Below are 20,628 nucleotides of genomic sequence, written 5' to 3' on the forward strand. Positions count from 1 at the left end.
GTCTTCAATAAGGCATTTAACATCGTGCCAACGAGAAGGGTGGCGTAATAGAAGTCATCGATATTTCATCGCATTGCAATCTTATTTTAAGGCGGTACAACCGGGTACAATGTGACCGGTAATGACTGTACTTTAGTTGCCGTCAGAGCTATTGCTATATTCTTCTTATTTTGCGCCTCGCAGGCTCATGTGTCAATTACATAGACCTTGTCTATGGTTAGATTTATTAATAAATTACACGATTTTATTGTAAACTTAGCACATAAAAGTCATATGACAACGATTAGTCAATGTCTTACCGAGTCGCCTATTTGCTTAAAAATTACTGACCAATATATCTATGCCTATTTGACACCCAAATCTCCGAAGCTCCCATCCGCCCTTCCCTTTAGCGCACGCAATTTACTGCTTGAAGCTTTCGATTGTCTTCTGTATGATGCGGGCGCCGGCGCGCACCTGCTCCTCGGTGATGACGAGCGGCGGCGCGAGGCGCACGGTCTGGCCGTGCGTGGTCTTGGCCAGCAGCCCCGCGTCGCGCAGCCGCAGCACCACGTCGTACGCGGGGATACCTACAACCATATATTAGTAAAGATTACTTACTCCTAACAAGCAAAATGGAACCAGCTTTGACAATTGAAATTGTCATTGTCATCTATTTTTGTGTTTGAAAAATATTAAAACAATGTAGTTTTTATCAAGCTTTTTCGTATTTTTTATTGTTTTTGCTGACAAATATTGGACAGATTTTATAGATGACCTTGTTTTATCGCCGAGTAATTTCTCAATAAGGAGCAGCGAATTCAACTCCGGCGCTACTCACTTTATGCCACTATCTATCCTTCGCCCGGGCGGCTTAAACTCACGCTATTATCCAATCTCTACCAGGAAGCGTAAGTAACCATTTTTCACAGATTTTTGGTGGAAAATTTATTCTTATCACATAAAAATACATCAACCTCATAATGTACTGTACCCTTCGACTGTGGATGACCTCTAACGATAAGTAGGTACACAAAGCCATGATAAGACAATGCTAGGATTCAAGTTATAGAGAATCTGTAATAACGATTCTTGTTACGAGTTTGTCGTTACTTACTTTCGTGTATGTCGATAGCGAACATAAGTCCTTTGCCTCGGACAGCGGTGACCATGTTCTTCGGGATTTTATGCAGCTCCTCGCGCAATATCTCGCCCATTTTAGCAGCATTCTCAGGAAGTTTCTCTTCAATTAAGACCTGTAGGATAAGCCATTACGTTACTTTACACTGTTCATATTGTTTACTTACATAGGATGACACCCTTTCCGACTTTACCCCATCTCATCATAACATTACCTTATAATTAATTATAAGTTTATATTGCTAACTGGTTACATTTAGATTTAGTACACCTACTGACCTTCATGGACTCAAGGGCCACCGCACACGCTAATGGGTTGCCTCCATATGTCGATCCATGCGTTCCCGGTTTGATGACCTGTAAAAATATAAGTACATTAATAGCTAGTTAAGTGAGCTTTTTCGTTAGTTTGTCATTTATAATTGCTTCGCAAAGTTTGGCCCATGTATAGGGGCCTAAACGATAATATCCAATGACGCAATATAACAGGATGTTTTTTTTCTAAATAAACTTGTTCAATTCGCTGCTTGAGAAATATATTAAAAAATCTAAGAAATTAAGAATGCACATTCTGTATTGATTAAAATTGCCTTTCATCTTTTTTGCTCACAGACCTGTATTTTGTTATTGCTATTGGTATTATTGTTTCAGCAATTTTGCTATTTATTATAGTTGCTTAATTTCGGATTTGGCTATCCAAAATTCCAAACACCTCGCGTAGTCATTAGATAGACTTTAAATGAGTGAGTCCGTTAATGTTTAATATTTAATGATAATATTAATAGTAATTATAATTTTCTTTAATAATATTGTATGCCCATGAGGCCGGAATATGGCGGACAATTACGCAATGTACACATATGTTTTTAAACCTATGTTCCACAATAAAGTTATTTGATTTGATATAATAAAATAAGTACCTACCTATGTAAAATGGTAAGTTATCATTTATCATGCTAATAAACTCGTCAAAGATAGATAAGTGATAGCATACGAGATAAACAAAAATAGCTAATACAAGTCAGTAGCGATTTTATTACATGAACTTGATAAGTAATCTCGTATTATTGTGTTGTGTTTCCTGAATACTAGACGTTTGATGTTATTTACATAATAAATATATTTGTTATGAAAATCATCGCCAAGTTTATACGTAACTTATCGTAGAACTGATTGAACTGAGGTCAATTGTGGTCATAGACACAATTATAGAACGAACACAAGTTCGAGTTGGTAACTTTGGGATTTGGACATGATAGTTTTTTTTTACTCTTACAATATTATTTTTATTATTATAGTTGTACATTTGCTATGAACAAAATTCTTAAGGTTTAATACTGTATTTAAATTAAATGAATATGGTGTGTAAATAATGTATGAAATGTGCATAATTACATATTATGTCTTTAATACAAAAGTATTTAAAGTCCCATTGTTATTTGATTGAACAATAAAGAACATTGAATTTTTGGAAATAGCACATGAATATGATTTTTCTTAACCAAATGTACAAACATCGTTACGGACTGTTTACAGTCGATGAGAAAACACTTGTACACGTGCTATTAATCTAACTAGAGGATTATTTCAAAAACAAAAACCCGACTGATAAATATACTCTATACAGATTCCCACAACGTAGAATAATCAAACAACATCTTATGTTCAAATACGCCATGCCGTTTCAGGGTGCGCCAAAGAATGAGGTATACCTAAGTACATAATTATGCACTCGAAAAACGTTACCCGGATCCTTTCTTACCGAGAAAATATATTTCTTTGTTTTCGCCAACAAAGAGATTCTATTTATCCCAGACCCCCCTTTGATGACTTTCTATAGGGCGACTTAGGCTGCGCCACTGTTTTTCTCCACCCTTTAACAAAGCTAAAGCTACGCGGGTTACGCGCATGGCCACATCGACTATGTGGCTAGTCCTACATTGGTAAGTAATGTTAAATAAATGCAACATTCTTACGAAGTATGAAAACTTACATCCATAACATTGTTGTTGGCCAAAATCGCCGAGATGGGCATGGTACCGCCACTGAGCGCCTTCGCGAGGATAAGAATGTCCGGCCTCACTCCCTCGTAGTCCACGGCCAGCAGCCTACCGGTGCGACCTGAGGAATTTTAAATATTTTAAACAATGATTTGATATAATTGTAGAGCGAAGGCGAAATAAGGGACATGAAAAACTTATACAAAATTATAGGGGATGAAACAAGTTCGTGTTTACCTCCATTTTTTAAGGTAGCAATTTTGTTTTAAAACATGTCTTTCCTCTTATTGTAATTATACGTAAGGTAGGTGCTACTCTACAGCGTTCTTGCTTGTTTGGCTGTAAACAGCATTTAACTGTGAAAACGCCGTTTAATTCTTTAACTCAATACCATACAGACTTGTAAGGCGCCAAAAATATACGCTACAATGGAATAATTCCAATAAGATTAAAAATACATCATGTTTGTCTTGTTGAAAGGTTGTAAAAATATGTCAGATAGTAAAAATACTTATGAAAACAAATACCTAATCTAAATGGTAATTAACACCCTGCCTACATACCTACATCTGAATGTTTGCAAAACTTCACACGTTATGATAAAAATGATAAGTTTATTGCATAATAATAAACTCAACTATTGTTAGGTACCTATATTTAAATCCCTGTAATTAGCTAAGAACGATAATATACATAATCACTTTTGACAAAGATGAGGTTGATAATGATGAAGTGAATTAAGTTCTAAATAGTATCAATAATACCTAGACCAGTCTGCACCTCGTCAGCGATCCACAGGACATTGTACTTGGTACAGAGCTCCCGAACCTTCCTGAGGTAACCCTCATCGGGAATCAAGGTACCGGCTTCGCCTTGAATAGGCTCCACCATGTATGCAGCCACTGTGGGGTCTTGTAGTGCTTTCTGTAAATAATGTTTTATTTTAGAGAGGACTATTTTAACTAACACGAATCTACTAGATTTCTGCTAAGTCATAAATACTCGTGGGGGTGCTGAAAGAGAATAATGTAGCAAAGAATTAAACTATTTTTATACGTAGGTAAATAACTGCTTATTTAACTATTCTCTTAGAATTGTAATGCATCGAAACAAAGAAATACTTACTATATTCTAATCTAAGCCTATATTACTGAACATGTAGGTACCTCTAATGCTGGAATATTGTTGTAAGGAATCAGTTCAAAGCATGGCATGTAGGGACCAAAACCTTCATAGCATGAGGGGTCTGAAGACGCTGAAATAGCTGACATTGTTCTACCCCAGAAGTTGCCTTCCGCGAACAGGATCTGAAATAAAAATATCAATGGTAGTGATCTCTGTATAAAATTAAATTAGTTTTTGTTATTTCCTAGTTATGGCCATAAGCTCATTGCAGTTTCAAATATTTTTTGGTTAAGCTATTTAAAAAGAGTCCAATCTATAAGTTCGCGAGCTAAGTAAGCGACACAGAAGGTAGGTGTTACACGAACCGTTTGGAGCTACGAGTATATTACTAACGACTACTACTGTATTTTTATTAGTGAAATATTTAAATAAAATGTTAAAAAGTATTTATATTAACTAATATATTATATATTTACTTTGGCTTGATTGGGCGGAATTTTCTTGACGTCATATCCCCACTTGCGGGCGATTTTGCATGCGCTCTCGCCACCCTCTACGCCGGTGTTCATGGGCAATAGGCGGTCGTAGCCAAAGAGATCTGTCATGTACTTCTCGTACACACATAGCGTATCTGAGTAGTATGCCCTGAAAAATACACCGTAGCTATAATCAAAATTGCCACCTATAGACATAAAAGTTAAGTTTCTTGGTAACTCGCTATATCGGTGAAATGTCTAAAAATCTACCTAAATAACATTTATTTTGTTACTCAATGTGATATAATTATTGTAAGTAATCTATAGTTAAAATATTAGGGTATTTCTAAGTGGGTATAGGTATATTAAAATATACCTACGTTTCAATTACACGTGGCGACATAAACGGCATTTTAAAAGAAATCTTTAAACAAGTAGAAGAGAATTACTAAAAGAACTAACCTGGAAACTAGAGTAAGTTTTGCAGCCTGTTCTTGTAGTACTTTTACGATTCTGGGGTGACAATGTCCTTGGTTCACAGCTGAGTATGCGCTCAAAAAGTCATAATACTTCTTGCCTTCCACGTCCCATACAAATATTCCTGTATTAAAAAGACAAATGATAATAATTTGTATTTTTTTAACTTAGAAAACGAGGTCTATTTGTTCAGCATCCTACAATGTTGCTGTTGTTTGTCGACAGCCGTAGGAATAGTTATAGAAATTTAGTTATAGTAATAATAATTCAAAAATCACTCAAAATTTCTCATTCAATCAATCAACAATTACTCAAGAAAGTGCCTACATATTAACATTTGGTTGGTAACGGGAGTCCAACATCACGACAACTTTGAAGCTTGCTTTAGAATTTCGATGATTCACATATTCGAAAACATTCATAAAATATAATACTTAACTGCTATGAGTAGCACTGTTAACTGGTATAAGCTACTGTTGCTATGAAAAGCAGTTAAGTATTATATCTTAAATTGATACTTTACTATTATTAATCCCCACCCTCTATCGGTAACATAATATATTGAGTAACATACATCTTTTCGTAATACTTTCTATCAGACATTATTTATCTTGTGCAATAATAACAATAAGTTAACATTCAAAACAATGATAAAATAAGATATAGTTCGGCGGTTTCCAACCATCCAAGGAGGTTAAAAGGTTATCGTGAAATATTTATAACTCTTTCCATACCTACTTAAATATATCGTTCATCTATTTATATATTATTTTGGGTAGATTGTTATTGCGCACGTAATGTTTTTGTATAGATATATTTTGGCAGATAAGTAAAGTCTTATCGATGGTTTAAAAATAACCCGTAGGTACCTTCCTTCACTAAACCTCATTTGAAAAGTGCCCTGATTAGAAGTGATGATTTAAAAAGTGTACATACTCTCACCAGTGGCGGATTAAAAAAAAAATAAGGTCTAGGCTGTACAGTTTTTGCCGCCCCTGCTTCTACAATTGTCATGTCTTACATTTTTTTTTATCCAAAAATTTTGTTGAAATTCCACATAATAGTACATTACGATACGCGTGGCCAAAGTAGCCTATTTTTGCACGGCGCGAAGTTAGCGCACGAGCGCAGCGAGGCAGCAGCCGTGCACAGAGTGCTATAAAATAATTTTTAGGTATATTTTTGAGCTAATCAAAACTCAATCATGTATTAATGTGTGCAAATTTCATTGTGTGTAAATTTCATTTACTAACTCCACACAACATAGAACAGAGAACGTCTTTAATCACGATGCAGTATTTTTTGCAAGCGTAAAATTCCTGGTTTTACAGTAAATTTATAAGTAAGCGTAAATTTCGTACATGGCTAATTTTCTTTTGTTTCGATGTTGTTTTCGTTTTTCGCATCGATTTGTTCGGGTAACCCGAGTAACCAGGGTAACTCACACAGTTATTGGATTTGAGAATATGGTGATAACATTCTAGAGTTAAAAAAACACCGCATTCAGAGAAAAAAATTTTTTTTTACTTAAGATTATCTGACTATCCCTCTATCATTGTTCAAGGTTTTTTTGTAATTCTAATTGAATTTTTTAAAGTTAGTGCATGTTCAACACATAATAGTTGATACATAAGATTAAAATCGGTCAAATTGTTCGCTAAATTATTTACTATATTCGAATTTATATCACAAAATTATATACAAACCATTCATTTCGCATGCTCCAACCAGTAGTAGGACAAGCAGTTATGGGTTGATAGTAAGAAGAGGAAAATATATAAAATACATTTTCTGCTATTTCGCTCTCTTCACTCATAAAAAGTGTGGGTAGAGGATACAGAGGCCGATTACTGGTTGGGAGCGGCGAACTGGTTGGATGCAATGACAAGTCAGAAAACAAAGTCATCGGCAACATTTGTTGCAGAATTCTATCTGTAAGGCATCAGAAGACCAGAAAACCGTCATGCAAAAATCTTTTTGATTTCTATGAGGTAGCAAAAAAAAAATTCGGTCCCCAAATTTGCCGCCTCAAAAATCTGCCGCCCTAGGCTGAAGCCTACTCAGCCTACTGGTAAATCCGCCACTGAATCTCACAATAATGCAATGGCGAATGCAATTCGTAGCTATTCGTCATAAAAGCGGCAATCAATCTGTATAATATAGTCCCACAAACTTTTCTGTGTATAGATATGGCAGAGGCGCCACTGGCAATCATAACGTTGCTATCTCGGAATAATAACTAACATTATTGTTCCGTGGTTGCTATGTCAAAATTACATATGATGTGGATACTCTTAACGAATATATTTGAAAATATTTATTAAATTACTACGAATCTCTAATTTTATTGACAAATAACTTATGTTCTAATTTTTAAAGCTCGTATTTTACAGCTTTGGGTATTTTTTAATAAATTGAAATAACTAGTTATTATTATGAAAACAAAAAACCGACTGCGAAAATTTAGACGAATCTAACAACACTCCGTATGTTAAAATCCGCTAAACCGTCTGGGCTGGAGGGGCAGGCCTACCAATAAATGAACCATACAAAAGTCTGGTTCTAAAATTCCCATAGGAACCTTACATCCTACTTTATCTAGGTACGTTTCCGTTTCCGTGGACGGTAGCTATGGTACCTATAAATAATACCAACTGAATCGGAACAGGCTTAGCTTGTATAAAAATAGTTTACAGTGTGATGAAGTGACGTCACTGTCTTATCTTACAATTTATCGCCCCCAAATACATAAAGTAATTTTACCACGTCATTAGGCAATAGTCGTCATATATCTATATGTAATTTTTTACAAATATTATAAAATAGTTTGAGTTACAATAAACCAGAATTTAGGATCATTGTTATTGTAAACGTACGCGTGAAAATAAAAAAATATGTATTTATTTTTACTTACCTTCGCCGCGACATAATGCCACCGGAATGGGTGCGTAATTTCGGCAACCATGCTTGTCTTCAAGTGCGAAAATTTCTTTCGATGAGATTTTTCCGTTAGTCATGTTGGATGAAATATCTGTAAATAATTTAAAATAAGTAAAAAAATTGCTGGATATCAATAAAAAAGATATTCCATGTTTCGTTTTTAACTTTAGAAACAAAATTTCAAAAACGTGATGTACTACTCAAGTGACAACTACATGTTTATTTCAACAACTTTGAAATTGAATAACTATTATGAACAAAAGGGTACACCGACTGAAGATAATTGAAAAAACTTAGTTACTCAACCTCTATCAGGGATAGCCACGACCACTGATTTTCAGAAAAATATTTTTTACAAATATTTATTTTTAGCTTAATTTGGACACGTAAATTTTATAATTAAAATTCGTATATAAATGTAATAAATAAATTAATTTAAATAACGAAATCACGAAGCAAAAAGTTATTTCTGCTTAACCCACCTTTTATAAAGTAAAGTAAAGTAAAGATTAATATGTAATTGCGAATAAATGTTCGAATCTGAGAGATATAATGAATATGTCGGTTCGTATATCCAGTACGTAACTAACGTAAGTTCTCTAAGTGCATAGTGAAACTTCACGCAGCTCCTTATATAGTCGTTCGTCAAGATAACAGTTATTGCATGTTTAATGAGTTAAATTAATTAAATATTTTTTGTGATTAGCTAAGGCGTTGTATCGTAATCTCTATATAAAAAAATACAAAGGACTTCTTTTCTGAATTAATTTTTAACGCATAACCTTTAGGCTTTAGGCTGATTTTTGAATAGACAGAGATACCTAATATATGGAATAGGGGCTAAAAAAAGAAAATATGGTTTCTTTTTAAAAATAAACTACTTAGACAGGTATGTGAGATGTGGAACGAGTTTTGGTGATAATGGAATAATTTTGTTTTGGAACCTATAGCATGACCATATGTAGCATTAGGTAGGTCGAAAACCTGTACAGAAAAGGTAATGAAAATAAGTTAGATATACCAGAAGGAAAAGCCTAATCTTTACGGCTTGCTTAATTCTAAAACATGTAAGCGAAACCGTGGTTGAATACTAGCTAAGGAATATATATTGTTTTTAACTGTTATTTACTAAGTTCTCGTTTAACCCAGTAAGTGAAGTATGCACACAGATAACGTTCCGGAAAAATCAAAAATGAACTTACCTAGAACTAGTCGTATCTTATCTAAATAGACTTATTGTATCTAGTCTCATAATCTGACTTAAACTGTTTAAAGAAGTTAACATATAATAATGATATCACTAATATGGAATAAGAAATAAAAAAAAAATAGCGCAAACGAGATCGAGCTAAATTTATCCCACGAAGATATTTATCATAATTGCTTTCTATATAGGGTCAGCCCATATATATTTAATGATATTATTTTCACTATAAATTATCTTTAAGTAAACAATAGAGTTGATTGAAATTATTGATTCATAAATTACAATATCTATAAAGCATAAAATGGCTGTATATTAATAATAAACTCATTGATGTGAGTAATATGGTACAGTGTGAAAACAAAATATATTTGTTGTTGCTGACCTTATATTTGATTTATATTTCGACTATATTCGAACCCGGGACTTCTTTAAAAATATAACAACAGATAGGTGTGTCCGCGATCAGATTTAGCTAACGACTAAAACAATTGTCGCTCAAATTAATTCAAACTATATGAGACTCAATGGAAAATTACTTTATGTGGACTACTACTTATGGCCTACATTATTACATCATCCATTCATGCAACATCTCTGTCTCTTACTATATATCAATAAATGTTCCCGAATATCACGATTCATGAAGACTGACAATATATTTTAGTGGAAACTTCCCAGCATCGCATCGTAAGAAACAACTTATCAATATTATCGCTTTGTGATTGACGAGTATGCATGCACTGACGACATAAACGAATAAATTGTTATATCACGACAAACACCCTCCATAATGTAGAGTAGTTGGTTGTAGCTACTTTTAACAATGTAATATTTTAATCATTTATTATATGTATTATTAAAACAACATACAATTGAAATAACAGACGAGCAGATTGATTTGCATATTACTGCGAGAATGCTGTTACTCGAATAAATAAATTTATTTTCCACCTTTTATATGCTATAAGTATCAAAAGCTACATTAATAAATAAGTGAATTTTGAAATCTACATTTTTTTAGAATACAGGAGTAGCTGACGAGCATGCAGTCTACCTCTTGGTAGGTATGTGGCTAATTATTTGTAATCAACCCTAAATATGTTTAGTTTCCTACCTGAGGTCGGCAACGGATGCACCGCCACCCTTGAGGACAAATCTGAAGTGCCTCGAAGAAGTACCAGTGTATCTCTTACCACACCCTTCAAACCAGAACACAGCAACACTAAATATTGCTGTTATTACGCTGAAATAGGTGTGGCGGTGGTGCCGCCGGAGTCGATCCACAAAGGATTCAAACACCTTCACTGTTGTTATTAGTATTTTTACCTATTTATTACAAAACTATATTTTTTTAAATATTGCACATCCCATGGTTAGAATTATTATGGTTATGTATGTCTATTAGTTTGTAGTATCATAAATAATTCCTACTTAGCTTAAGATAAGTACCTAGCTAATATTTGCAACTCAGTCGGAAAAAAGCGACTAGTCAAGTATGCTTCGAAATCTCGTGGCAATAATTTCATTTATATCTCTAGCTACTCATAAGTCTAGACATCGGATTACTTTTATAGCATTTTCGCATATTTTCTACTATTTAATTGAGCTTTTGTTAGCCGAGTGGCTTATAAATATAGAGTTCATCATTGCAAGATTTCAGTTTGATGGTGCCCCGTTTGAATTATTCCAATTATTTAATTATTTCCATCTATTTCTAAGGGTCATGTTCAAGCAACCCTAGTTTTATTATTACATACATATTCTGTAATAATTATTTATAAAATAGTACAAGTTAATACTACTGACCTTGATTTTTAAAACGGTTAAGATATTTTTAAAAATGGAAGTACAAATTTCCTTTTTGTTTTTAGCTATAGGCATTATAGGTAGGTAGGTACAGCTTTGCCGAGGCGGTGGCAGTCTTTTCCTGTAATTATCTGTTAAAATCTTATATTTTACTAATAAAATTAAAATTGTAAGTTTCAATTTTTAAGTTAAGACACTTAGGTGTCTGAATATTACCTTAATTATTGTCGGTTGCTATTTTAGATTTTTCGTAACACACCCTTATTTATTGGTACCTACGTGGTATTACGTACTTGGTATGCAATTATTAAACGTTAGGTTTTCTTCCTAAACATGGAAGATATGAAATAATTTTATTGCAAGTGGCATTTATTTAATAATTTAGCACGTCTGTATTTTAACGAGCGTGTGCGTGGTTCTTCATTTAGCACCGAAAAGATAACTTTGTCTTTCCGTCTTTGACAAATATCTATAAATTTAAAAATATTTTTGCCAATTAAGTAAATGAATTTATTTATCCCACGAAACCCGACACAAGTACAAGATCCGAAAGGTACTTTTCGCTTTTTATTTGAACGGTTTCTTTCCCTATGATTAATTGACTGAGAATAAAGACCCAAAAGGTGGCGTTTAAATTTTGGGAAACGCAAACATATTATATTTGCCTGTTGGGGGCAATAAACCTTCAATGAATAAATTTATATTAAAAACCTTTCAACACTAAAAACACATTTCGTGTATGCGAAAATCCAGCTCAAACGGTTGGCGTAAACTAATTTACAAGTCAGTATCAACTTTTTAGGGAAATAAAGAAATTAAATATAAGGATATGAAATAATAATCGATTTTTAATAAATCGATCCTCTTTGTTTGCGACCCGTGCACCTTAATAGAATCTAATTTTTTATCTTATAACATTAAATTATAATTGAGCAAATTTCGCGACGACCGTTTTTAGGGTTCCGTACAGAAAGGGTAAATTCCGAATCCTATTACTAAGCCTCCGCTATCTATCCGTCTGTCACAGGGCTCTATCTCTTGAACCGTAATATATATAGGTACACTTGATTTTTATACAATTTATATATTTATAACGTTAGCCACTATAACAACAAATACTAAAAATAAATAATTGGTTGAATGTAAAAGGGGGTCCATATAAGAAGTCAACGCCCAGAGTCCAGACGTTACTACTAACGCTATCTGTGTTCACATATAATAAGTTGTCAATGCAACACATCGGTTATATACAGAACTTCGAATAGATGACATTACTTGCTACATTTATATCGACACTGTGTAGGTACTTTATAAAAATTAGTAATTCGCCAAGTACGAGTCGAACTCGCACATGGAGGCTTCCGTACCACCATTCAATATTTTTTACTTATTTTTATTCTTTTTATTATTTTCAGCAATACTTATTTATAGGACATAATAATAGATGGCGTTGGAGTGATGATGAATGATAATTATGTAAATTTTCAACAATACTTAGTTATATCACACAAAAATAGATGGCGTTGAGGTGATGTTGAATGATACGTAAACAAAATTAAAATAACTACATTAAAATATGTTTTATGGTTCTTCTTTGTATTTATTATAATACCAGTTATAGTAGCAAACGGATTGTAAAAATTTCAACCGTCCTAGTACGGTTTAATAGTTAGATCGTAAAATTCCGAAACAAACCGGTTTGTTGTATGAAGACCTCCATTAATATTAAACTTTATTTTATTTTTAGTTATTTGTTGTTATAGCGGCCACCTTTATGCATCCCCTGTAAAAAAAAATTGTGTCTATCTATTACGGTTCCGGAGATATAGCCCAGTGACAGACAGCGAAGTCTTAGTAATAGAGTCCCGTTTATACCCTTTGGGTACGGAACCCTAAAAATAATTAACTTTCGCCGTCAAATTTCCAATGCAGCCGACCATTACCTCGTGAAGCTAGTATTCGTTTTTCGACAACAATCGAATATTTATTCTAAAAATTATATTTTTCCATGAAATCGATTTATATTGAAAAAAAAAAACGATTAACAAAATCCCTAGAGAATAAGTTTATATAGTCCGACAAACTGATATGTGGCGATCTTCGGAAACAGCTATTTGTTTGTCAGCTTCACGAGTGATCAGTAGTGCAACTATAGGGTGGCAGGATTGGCAAAATGCCATAAAAGTGACTATACGAATCTCTGAAATGTGTACACATCGGCGAAATATAAATTCTCTTAAAATGTTTATAGGTAGATATGATAATAAACAAGAAAGATCGCCAGGGATACAAATCACTAAAGTACATATTCGAATATAGTGTCCTACACTTTTGTAAAATCAAATTACAATGTGAATATGCCACGGGTCTCATACAATATACTTACGACACTGCAAGAGACAGAGTAGACTCAGACAGAATAGTTAAACATAATAATATCGAGAATAAAAGGACCACAAAAACGAGAAAATAATTTATTAAGTTGACCCGTGTTGGATTTGCTACATATTTAACATTATATACCTACAAAGAAATACTAAACTAACATATTTACAAAATAATATTTTCTAGATGAATTTTTTTCTATTTTTTGTATTTATCATTGGGGTCCCCTCCATGGAACTCTGAGTATGTCGGATAAGATTGTGGACCTCTCTCGGCTGGTGCAGGCAGACTCCCTCCGTCCGTTAATCTCTTAGTTTCAATGTTTGCAGCATTGACTTTTTTCATTTCAGCTATAGCAAGGTTCTTTGCAATTTCCTCTTCAGTTGGCGGGTCCTGCCTAGAAAGAGAGATGAATATATGGCTTTTTGTCATATTTGAAATTGCATCCTTTTGAGGTTTCACTCCAGAGGCATTATATCACACATTATAATAGCAGTATCGAGCACCGCTATGATCTGGTTTGAAAGGCATGATATGGAAGGAAAACTTACATGAAATATTCCAATTTAGTCCACAGGGGTGGCAATGCAACAGTGGCTGATCTGAGCACTCCAGTCCTATCGTGTTGTTTTTTAAAGTCCACTGTTGTTTACAACAGCTTTATTTAATAAGTAATGGGGCATAAAGTATATGGTTTTTAAAATAAGGATTAGTTGTCATACCTCCTTTTACGAAGCCATGATTCCCATTCAGCAGGAATGGGTTCTTGAAAATCTAAGCCTTTGGGGGGATCGTACCATCGAGAAGGATTCCGTCTGCCAATGCTTGGGTCAGCAGGAATTTCATAGTAGACATTTCCAATATAATCTTTGCCTGAAAATTTGGATATAACTAACAGTTATGACATACTGTTTCTCTATGTGTTATGTATGTTTATCTGTATCTATAGAAGAGAAAGTAATATATAAACATGATAAATTTTGTTTAGTTTTTGGATGTAAACATATTTTTAAATTGTCAATATACAGCAAAGCAGTTAAACAAATAAGTGACAATGCATTATGTAAATACAATATTGCAAATTATACTTAGTTAACTATAGTTAGAAGATTGAGATAGAGATAGATACAGAATATTTGATATATTTGATAATAGTTAAACAAGAATAGGTAACAGTAAATAAAACTAATTCTTATTATATAAAAATTAACATAATCTGTAGTGACTTCTGAATATAGCCAGTTGGCAATGTAACTATTTTATTGGTTTCAATATTCATTCAGCAGCTTGAATTAACTGCACTAAATATAAATGTAGGGGGTAAAACTCCATGTACTACTTTGAAGGCATCAAGACCACACCTATTGCTGTCTTATAACAGCAGTGTTAGAAGCTGCTATCCTAGTTTGTGAAAGGGTGGTAAAGGAGACACTTCCTTAGGCGTAGCAACAAATCTGTGGCTTATCTTATAAAGTACTCTTAATATAGATTTTGCCTCGGTTTGCCATCAGGTGAACTCCACACTTACTTGCTACTTCGGTACTATAAACAAGGAACTTACCTATATTTTTACCTTGTGTGTTACGTGGTTTTAGTGAGTTAATAAAGTTTCTTAATACTATACGCCAGACATGTCTATGTTCGCCATTCGCCATCTGAAATTGAAATACATGAATTACATGAAATATGAAAGAAATGCGTTTAGTTCGAAAACATATCTCACAATCCGCGGGAGAAAACAAAATAAGTAATACATACCCTTAAATTGTTTTTGTAGCTTACACTAATATATTTTTAACTGCGCATTACAGTTGCAGTATAACGTATAATATTATACTGACGTCTGACTTAGTTTCTTTAGCGATTTTATTTTTAAATAACGTCAAGGAATTAGGAGAGAAAATAAAAATTGACACTCATAGACATCAATATGTCAGATTAATAATGTCACTGTCATTTGCTTGTCATTGACATTTGACCATAGATTTTTTCTTTTCTGGCTTTGGCGTATATACGCCGAGCCAACAAACAAAAGCAGAGAGCCATAATTTAACAAATTTGCGACAACCTCGGTTTTATTGTTAGTAACAATTTGTTACGTGGTGAGAACGATAATATAAGTAAGATAGAATTACTCTCGGAGTGTTTTTTAATTAATAAAATAATGTTTTTTTTCCTTGAATATTTATAAAATCGCCTTCTAGGTTCTATTAAACTTGATTTCTAAAAAAGATTCATCATCAATCCATTATCGTTCCAGTGTTGGGCACGGGTCTCCTTTCAGAATGAGAACGATTAGGCATTATGATTCGATTAGTCCGCCGCGCTGGCCAAGTGCGTATTGGTAGACTTCACATGCCTTTGAGATTTTTTTTTAAATCTCTCTGATATGCAGGTTTCCTCACGATGTTTTCCTTCAAGAGATAATTAATTTCTAATAAATCATTTTAAAAATCAGGTGTGTCTGTGATTGAACCTCATACCCCTCGATCGAGATGCCGAGGTTCTTAACCACTAAGCGATCACTGTTTGTTCGAAGATTAAATATACGTATTTAGAAAAGTTCACATATTATTATTGATAGTAAGGGTTTTATGGAATTTCTCTCGATTCATCGAAAATTCATTCATTGAAATCATTAATTAATAGATGAAAGAAAATGAAAGAACACAGACAGAAGGTTTATTGAAAAAGAACAAGGCAATATTCTATAGTGATAATAAATACATTTAAGCATTATAAGGTTATTTGGAGTAATTTGAGCTGAGCTGAAATCATTAAAAATGTTGGTCTATTTACTTTCCGATATCATACACCATGCCATGAAAATTTAGGTATTTTAAAAATATAGTCATATTTGCCTATAATTTTAATCATTTTACCCCAATTAATATTACTCCAACTACCCTTAATTTAAAGTTATACACACATTTTTACATTAATAATTTACATTAATAATACATTTCTTGATAGAAGAGCAAGTGGCCGCGATTTTGTTGGATGTTTCTGATTGTGATGGATAAGTAAACCTCTTCTTGTTACATATTTTTCCGTACAGAATGTACAATGGAATGGTTTTTGACCTGTATGTTGATAAATATGATACTGAAAAAGAATATGTACATATTAGAGACATCAAATCATGTCATCACCTATACAAATGTTGCTTAAATACTTTGTATGGTTTGCATTGGTCATCTAGAATCAATTGCAATGAAATAGGAATATATAGTGGATTGTAAATGCAATATCTCATATCTGAATATTAGTTTAGAATGTTTCTTTCAAGTGTATTATTATTTTGCTGCATTTCTGCAAATACTGTTGTTATAACTGTCTGTATGTTACATCTGTCTAGTTAGTGTAAGTGGCCTCGGCCATTCTAATTAGATTAATAAAATAAATAAATAACACAAGACGGAATAGAGGTGTAGTTACAATTAACTATAGTGTACTAAAAACCACTGAATTCTACCACCATCTATTCAGTAAAAAATACTAATCTGCACAAGTTTGCTTAACCAAAGGATCAAGTAATCTTCAAAACTCAAAATAAAAACCCCAACTTGAACTAAGTAGACTTAAAGAAGCACAACTTACATTAAAATTATCTTTCTTCATAAATGTATGGGCACATATAGGGCATTTGTATTTGGCAGGTTTTGCTGGTGTATCCTCTGAGTTTGCATCGGATTGGATTGACTGTGACTCATCAACTTTCTTTGGTTGGGGACTTGAAGGCGGTAATTGTGTTGTACTAATAGCACTTTGTTTTTTATTTCGGATGACTTTTTGCATGCGACGCCCAGGGTGCATACGAGTTCTGTGCGAGTAGCAGTTGCCAGAACTAGTAAAAGATTTGTCACAGAATGGGCATTGATAAGGTTTAACACCAGTATGCTGATTTATATGAAACTGAAAAAAAATAAAAAAAAAAAATTTCAATACAAGTTTCATGTTTAAATATGTAATATTGTGTAAACATATGTCAGGCTAAATGTTTATGTAATTTGATATTTAGATCATTAGTTCATAAGTTCATGAACACAACGTTTTAATGAGATTTAAAAAAAATGGTTCATTAGTGAAATGTTTCATAGCCTTAGCTTATATATAATATAGTAGGGCTACCAGCACTCATAATACATTCTCATTATTTTTATTTATTATCTATTAAATCTCACATAAATAATTTCCTAAGAACAAAATATCAAATGGCATATACATTTACTCTGAGCTATATTCAAAGTATATTATTATATACCTACTAGTGGTGCCCGCGGCTTCGCCCGCATTTTAAAGAAATAATATGACATACATAAAACGGAAAATTTGTACCTGCATTGGAATGACAGTGGTGCCATCTGCCGAAAATTGGTTTTACCAACTCCCAAATCCTCGCTCTTGGACAACAAATTTGCTAAAGATCATCACTCGATCAAATGCATAGTTTCCGATTCTATAACTACTTACGAATTAAAAATTAATTAAAAAACCTTCTCCCACAGACTAAATTGTGAATCTAAACCATTCTCAAGTCCCCTTGAACACACAACAAATTTCATCAATATCAGTCCAGTCGTTTAGGAGGAGTTCAGTGACATACACACGCACATAAGAAATATATATATAAAGATAAATATGTAACATATTATATACCTTTAAGTCTTGTTTTCTTTTAAAAGCTTTTTGGCAAAAATGGCACTCATATGGTCGGTCGCTGCTATGGGAAATACTATGCAACTTTAAATTGCTCAGTGTATCGTAAGTCTGTCCACAAACTGTACAATTAAATTTATTTTCTTTTGATGAGTGCATTGCCATGTGTGATGTCAAGTTTTCTGCAGTTCTGAAACTGTTTACAAATCACTTATAAAATATTACTCACTCATAGAACTAGTCAATTATTAAAGATAGCAGTAACACTATAGTACTTAGACTAAAGAAAAAAAAAGTACTAAAACTGAAGAGTATCTATAAAAAAAATATAGTTTAAAAACCACGCTAAAATCGCACAAGAAAAATATTTAATCCTGAATCCTGACAATTCTGATGATGAGAATGGGATAAAATTATTAAAATCGTGTATTGTCATCGGTTCTTGATAATTGTTTCACGTTTTAAAATAATCGGGTCATTCAAAGTGGGTAAAAATCAAGTTCAAAGTTTTTTTTTTTTTTATAGTATGCGATAAGCAGACGAGCATGCAGTCCACCTGATGGTAAGTGGCTACTGCCGCCCATGGACATCTGTAATCAACCCCAGATAGGATTAGATATTCCCACCTAAGGTCGGCCACAGATGCGCCGCTACCCCTGAGGACTAAGCTGGAACGTCTCGGAAAAGTCTGTCTCCCTTACCACACCCTTCAAACCAGAACACAGCAGCGCTTAACACTGCTGTTATTGGGTAGAAATAGGTGTGGCGGTGGTGCCACCGGAGTCGAACCACAAAGGGTTCTACCACCTTGGAAAAAATGTAAAATGTTTATTGTAAAGAATGTTGTTTGAAAGTACTCAAGGTTTCTCAATATCTACGAATTCCAATATAGTCGGTGTAAGTAATAGTCTGGTCTATATCAATCTCAGTTCCAGCAGAACCATGATCAGCTGTACGATAATGATTAGATGTATAATATACTGAACAACATACTTACAGCCTTCCACAGATATTGCATTCTCCTGTTTCATTAGTCTTATGTATCTTAAAATGTTCAATTAATTTATTTTTGTAAGGAAATTCTTCTTTACAAATACTGCAAGTATAATCAACTTTATTTATATCAATTATATCATGTGTCCAGTAATGCTTTCTTAGTGCGAATTCAGTAGAAAAGTTTCGTGCACAAATTCTACACAAAAACGGCTTAGGTCTGTCTTTGTCGTCATCAGTCTTCACTTGGTCTACCTTTTTGATTAACTTGATAGTAACATTTACACCATCTAATCCATGTAAATGTGATACATCTTCATTGTTAGCTTGACAACTGTCATCCACACTGGGTGACAAAATTGGTTCGGAATTTTGTAGGACAATCATTGGATCCACATTTATTTCCATAGATGTAATCTTAGATTCATCATCAGAGGTATCTTCTGGCTCTGATTTTACCTGTGGGTCTAAAATATGTGGGGTAACAATTGGAGATGGATCCTGAACTTGATCTAATTCTATGCTGCGATTTAGAAGTATTTCTTGAGATTTATGAGCAATGTCAATAAAGTCACATACAGTTTGTAGTTTCGTACAGCACTGTATACAAATATTTTTGGGTAATTTATCATTTTCATCAACCTGAAATAACACAACATACTTACATTATATTACTGTTTACATATAAGTTTATATAAATTGATAGCTATAAATGAAAAATATATAACTATGTTACAGAAACATACCTCTATTAACAGGTACTTATTTAATTTATTATGTAAAAGCATAGCTTCAGCTTCTGCGCTAAATATCATTAGAGTTACTTCTTGCTCCTCTGCGCAAAGACGGCATGATCTCTCGAACCTTTCTTTCAAATCTGATTCCATGTTCCATATATTACACAAATAATATATTCATTTAACACCGCATAGATGCATTGCAACATTTAGTATGCTCATTCTCATTTTAATGATTTTTTTACTACTTATAATGTTGCATAAAACGCATGCGCGCCATACCAACTTGAGTTATTTTTGTGTCGTACTCTTTGGTATAGTTACTATTGATATTTTTTGGTATGACAACAGACATCATTGCGCAGACTCCAGATAGAACAGAAGCCTCGAATGCAGCCTTACTCATGTCAGAAGGAGCAACAGGATACGTATTACGTATCGAAATAAACGTGCGCCGGCTCGATGCGTCGGTGTAAACATTTGACATTTGACAAGTGACGTGACGACACTGACAGTAGAGATGTTAAAAAATAATCGATTTTAATCGATTATTATTTTCTTATAATCGATGTTTTATTACCGTTATTTTATTATAATATCGTAATATTAATTTTTTTTAATCGTTTATATACAATCGATTTTTAGTCGGCGCTCAATATATGTCGGCGCTCAATATATTTCGTTGGATAACGATGTAAGCAGCG

At 33.4% G+C, this 20,628-nt stretch overlaps 3 protein-coding genes across 4 annotated transcripts; all 3 read right to left on the reverse strand.

The window, feature by feature from the left end:
• Position 1: 1 nt before the first annotated feature.
• Oat (Ornithine aminotransferase precursor) lies at positions 2-9,868 on the reverse strand. 2 transcript variants are annotated; one of them, XM_073086189.1, is made up of 10 exons: positions 9,727-9,868; positions 8,112-8,228; positions 5,183-5,321; positions 4,721-4,889; positions 4,286-4,426; positions 3,884-4,043; positions 3,113-3,240; positions 1,399-1,476; positions 1,097-1,235; positions 2-569 (listed from the first exon to the last, which is right to left on the reverse strand). In XM_073086189.1, the coding sequence occupies exons 2-10, from the start codon at positions 8,212-8,214 to the stop codon at positions 403-405; spliced, it is 1,224 nt and encodes a 407-aa protein (XP_072942290.1). In that variant the 5' UTR covers positions 8,215-8,228; positions 9,727-9,868; the 3' UTR covers positions 2-402. The 2 variants fall into 2 exon arrangements, with proteins under 2 accessions (XP_072942290.1, XP_072942295.1); XM_073086194.1 differs by lacking the exon at positions 9,727-9,868 and adding an exon at positions 8,620-8,759.
• A 3,742-nt stretch (positions 9,869-13,610) lies between these two features.
• Positions 13,611-15,454, reverse strand: LOC140748867 (NADH dehydrogenase [ubiquinone] 1 alpha subcomplex assembly factor 2). Its single transcript, XM_073081742.1, has 4 exons — positions 15,294-15,454; positions 15,097-15,190; positions 14,258-14,408; positions 13,611-13,932 (listed from the first exon to the last, which is right to left on the reverse strand). Exons 2-4 carry the CDS (start codon positions 15,188-15,190, stop codon positions 13,734-13,736), a joined length of 444 nt encoding a protein of 147 aa, XP_072937843.1. The 5' UTR covers positions 15,294-15,454; the 3' UTR covers positions 13,611-13,733.
• Positions 15,455-16,197: 743 nt separating this feature from the next.
• Positions 16,198-20,407, reverse strand: LOC140752032 (uncharacterized). Its single transcript, XM_073086195.1, has 5 exons — positions 19,934-20,407; positions 19,192-19,829; positions 18,195-18,390; positions 17,136-17,450; positions 16,198-16,640 (listed from the first exon to the last, which is right to left on the reverse strand). The coding sequence occupies exons 1-5, from the start codon at positions 20,072-20,074 to the stop codon at positions 16,482-16,484; spliced, it is 1,449 nt and encodes a 482-aa protein (XP_072942296.1). The 5' UTR covers positions 20,075-20,407; the 3' UTR covers positions 16,198-16,481.
• Between the last annotated feature and the right edge of the window lie 221 nt (positions 20,408-20,628).

The sequence above is a fragment of the Epargyreus clarus genome, unplaced genomic scaffold (assembly GCF_041222505.1).
Source record: "Epargyreus clarus isolate Ecla_fem2 unplaced genomic scaffold, WU_Ecla_fem_2.2 ptg000003l, whole genome shotgun sequence".
NCBI classification, from domain to species: domain Eukaryota; kingdom Metazoa; phylum Arthropoda; class Insecta; order Lepidoptera; family Hesperiidae; genus Epargyreus; species Epargyreus clarus.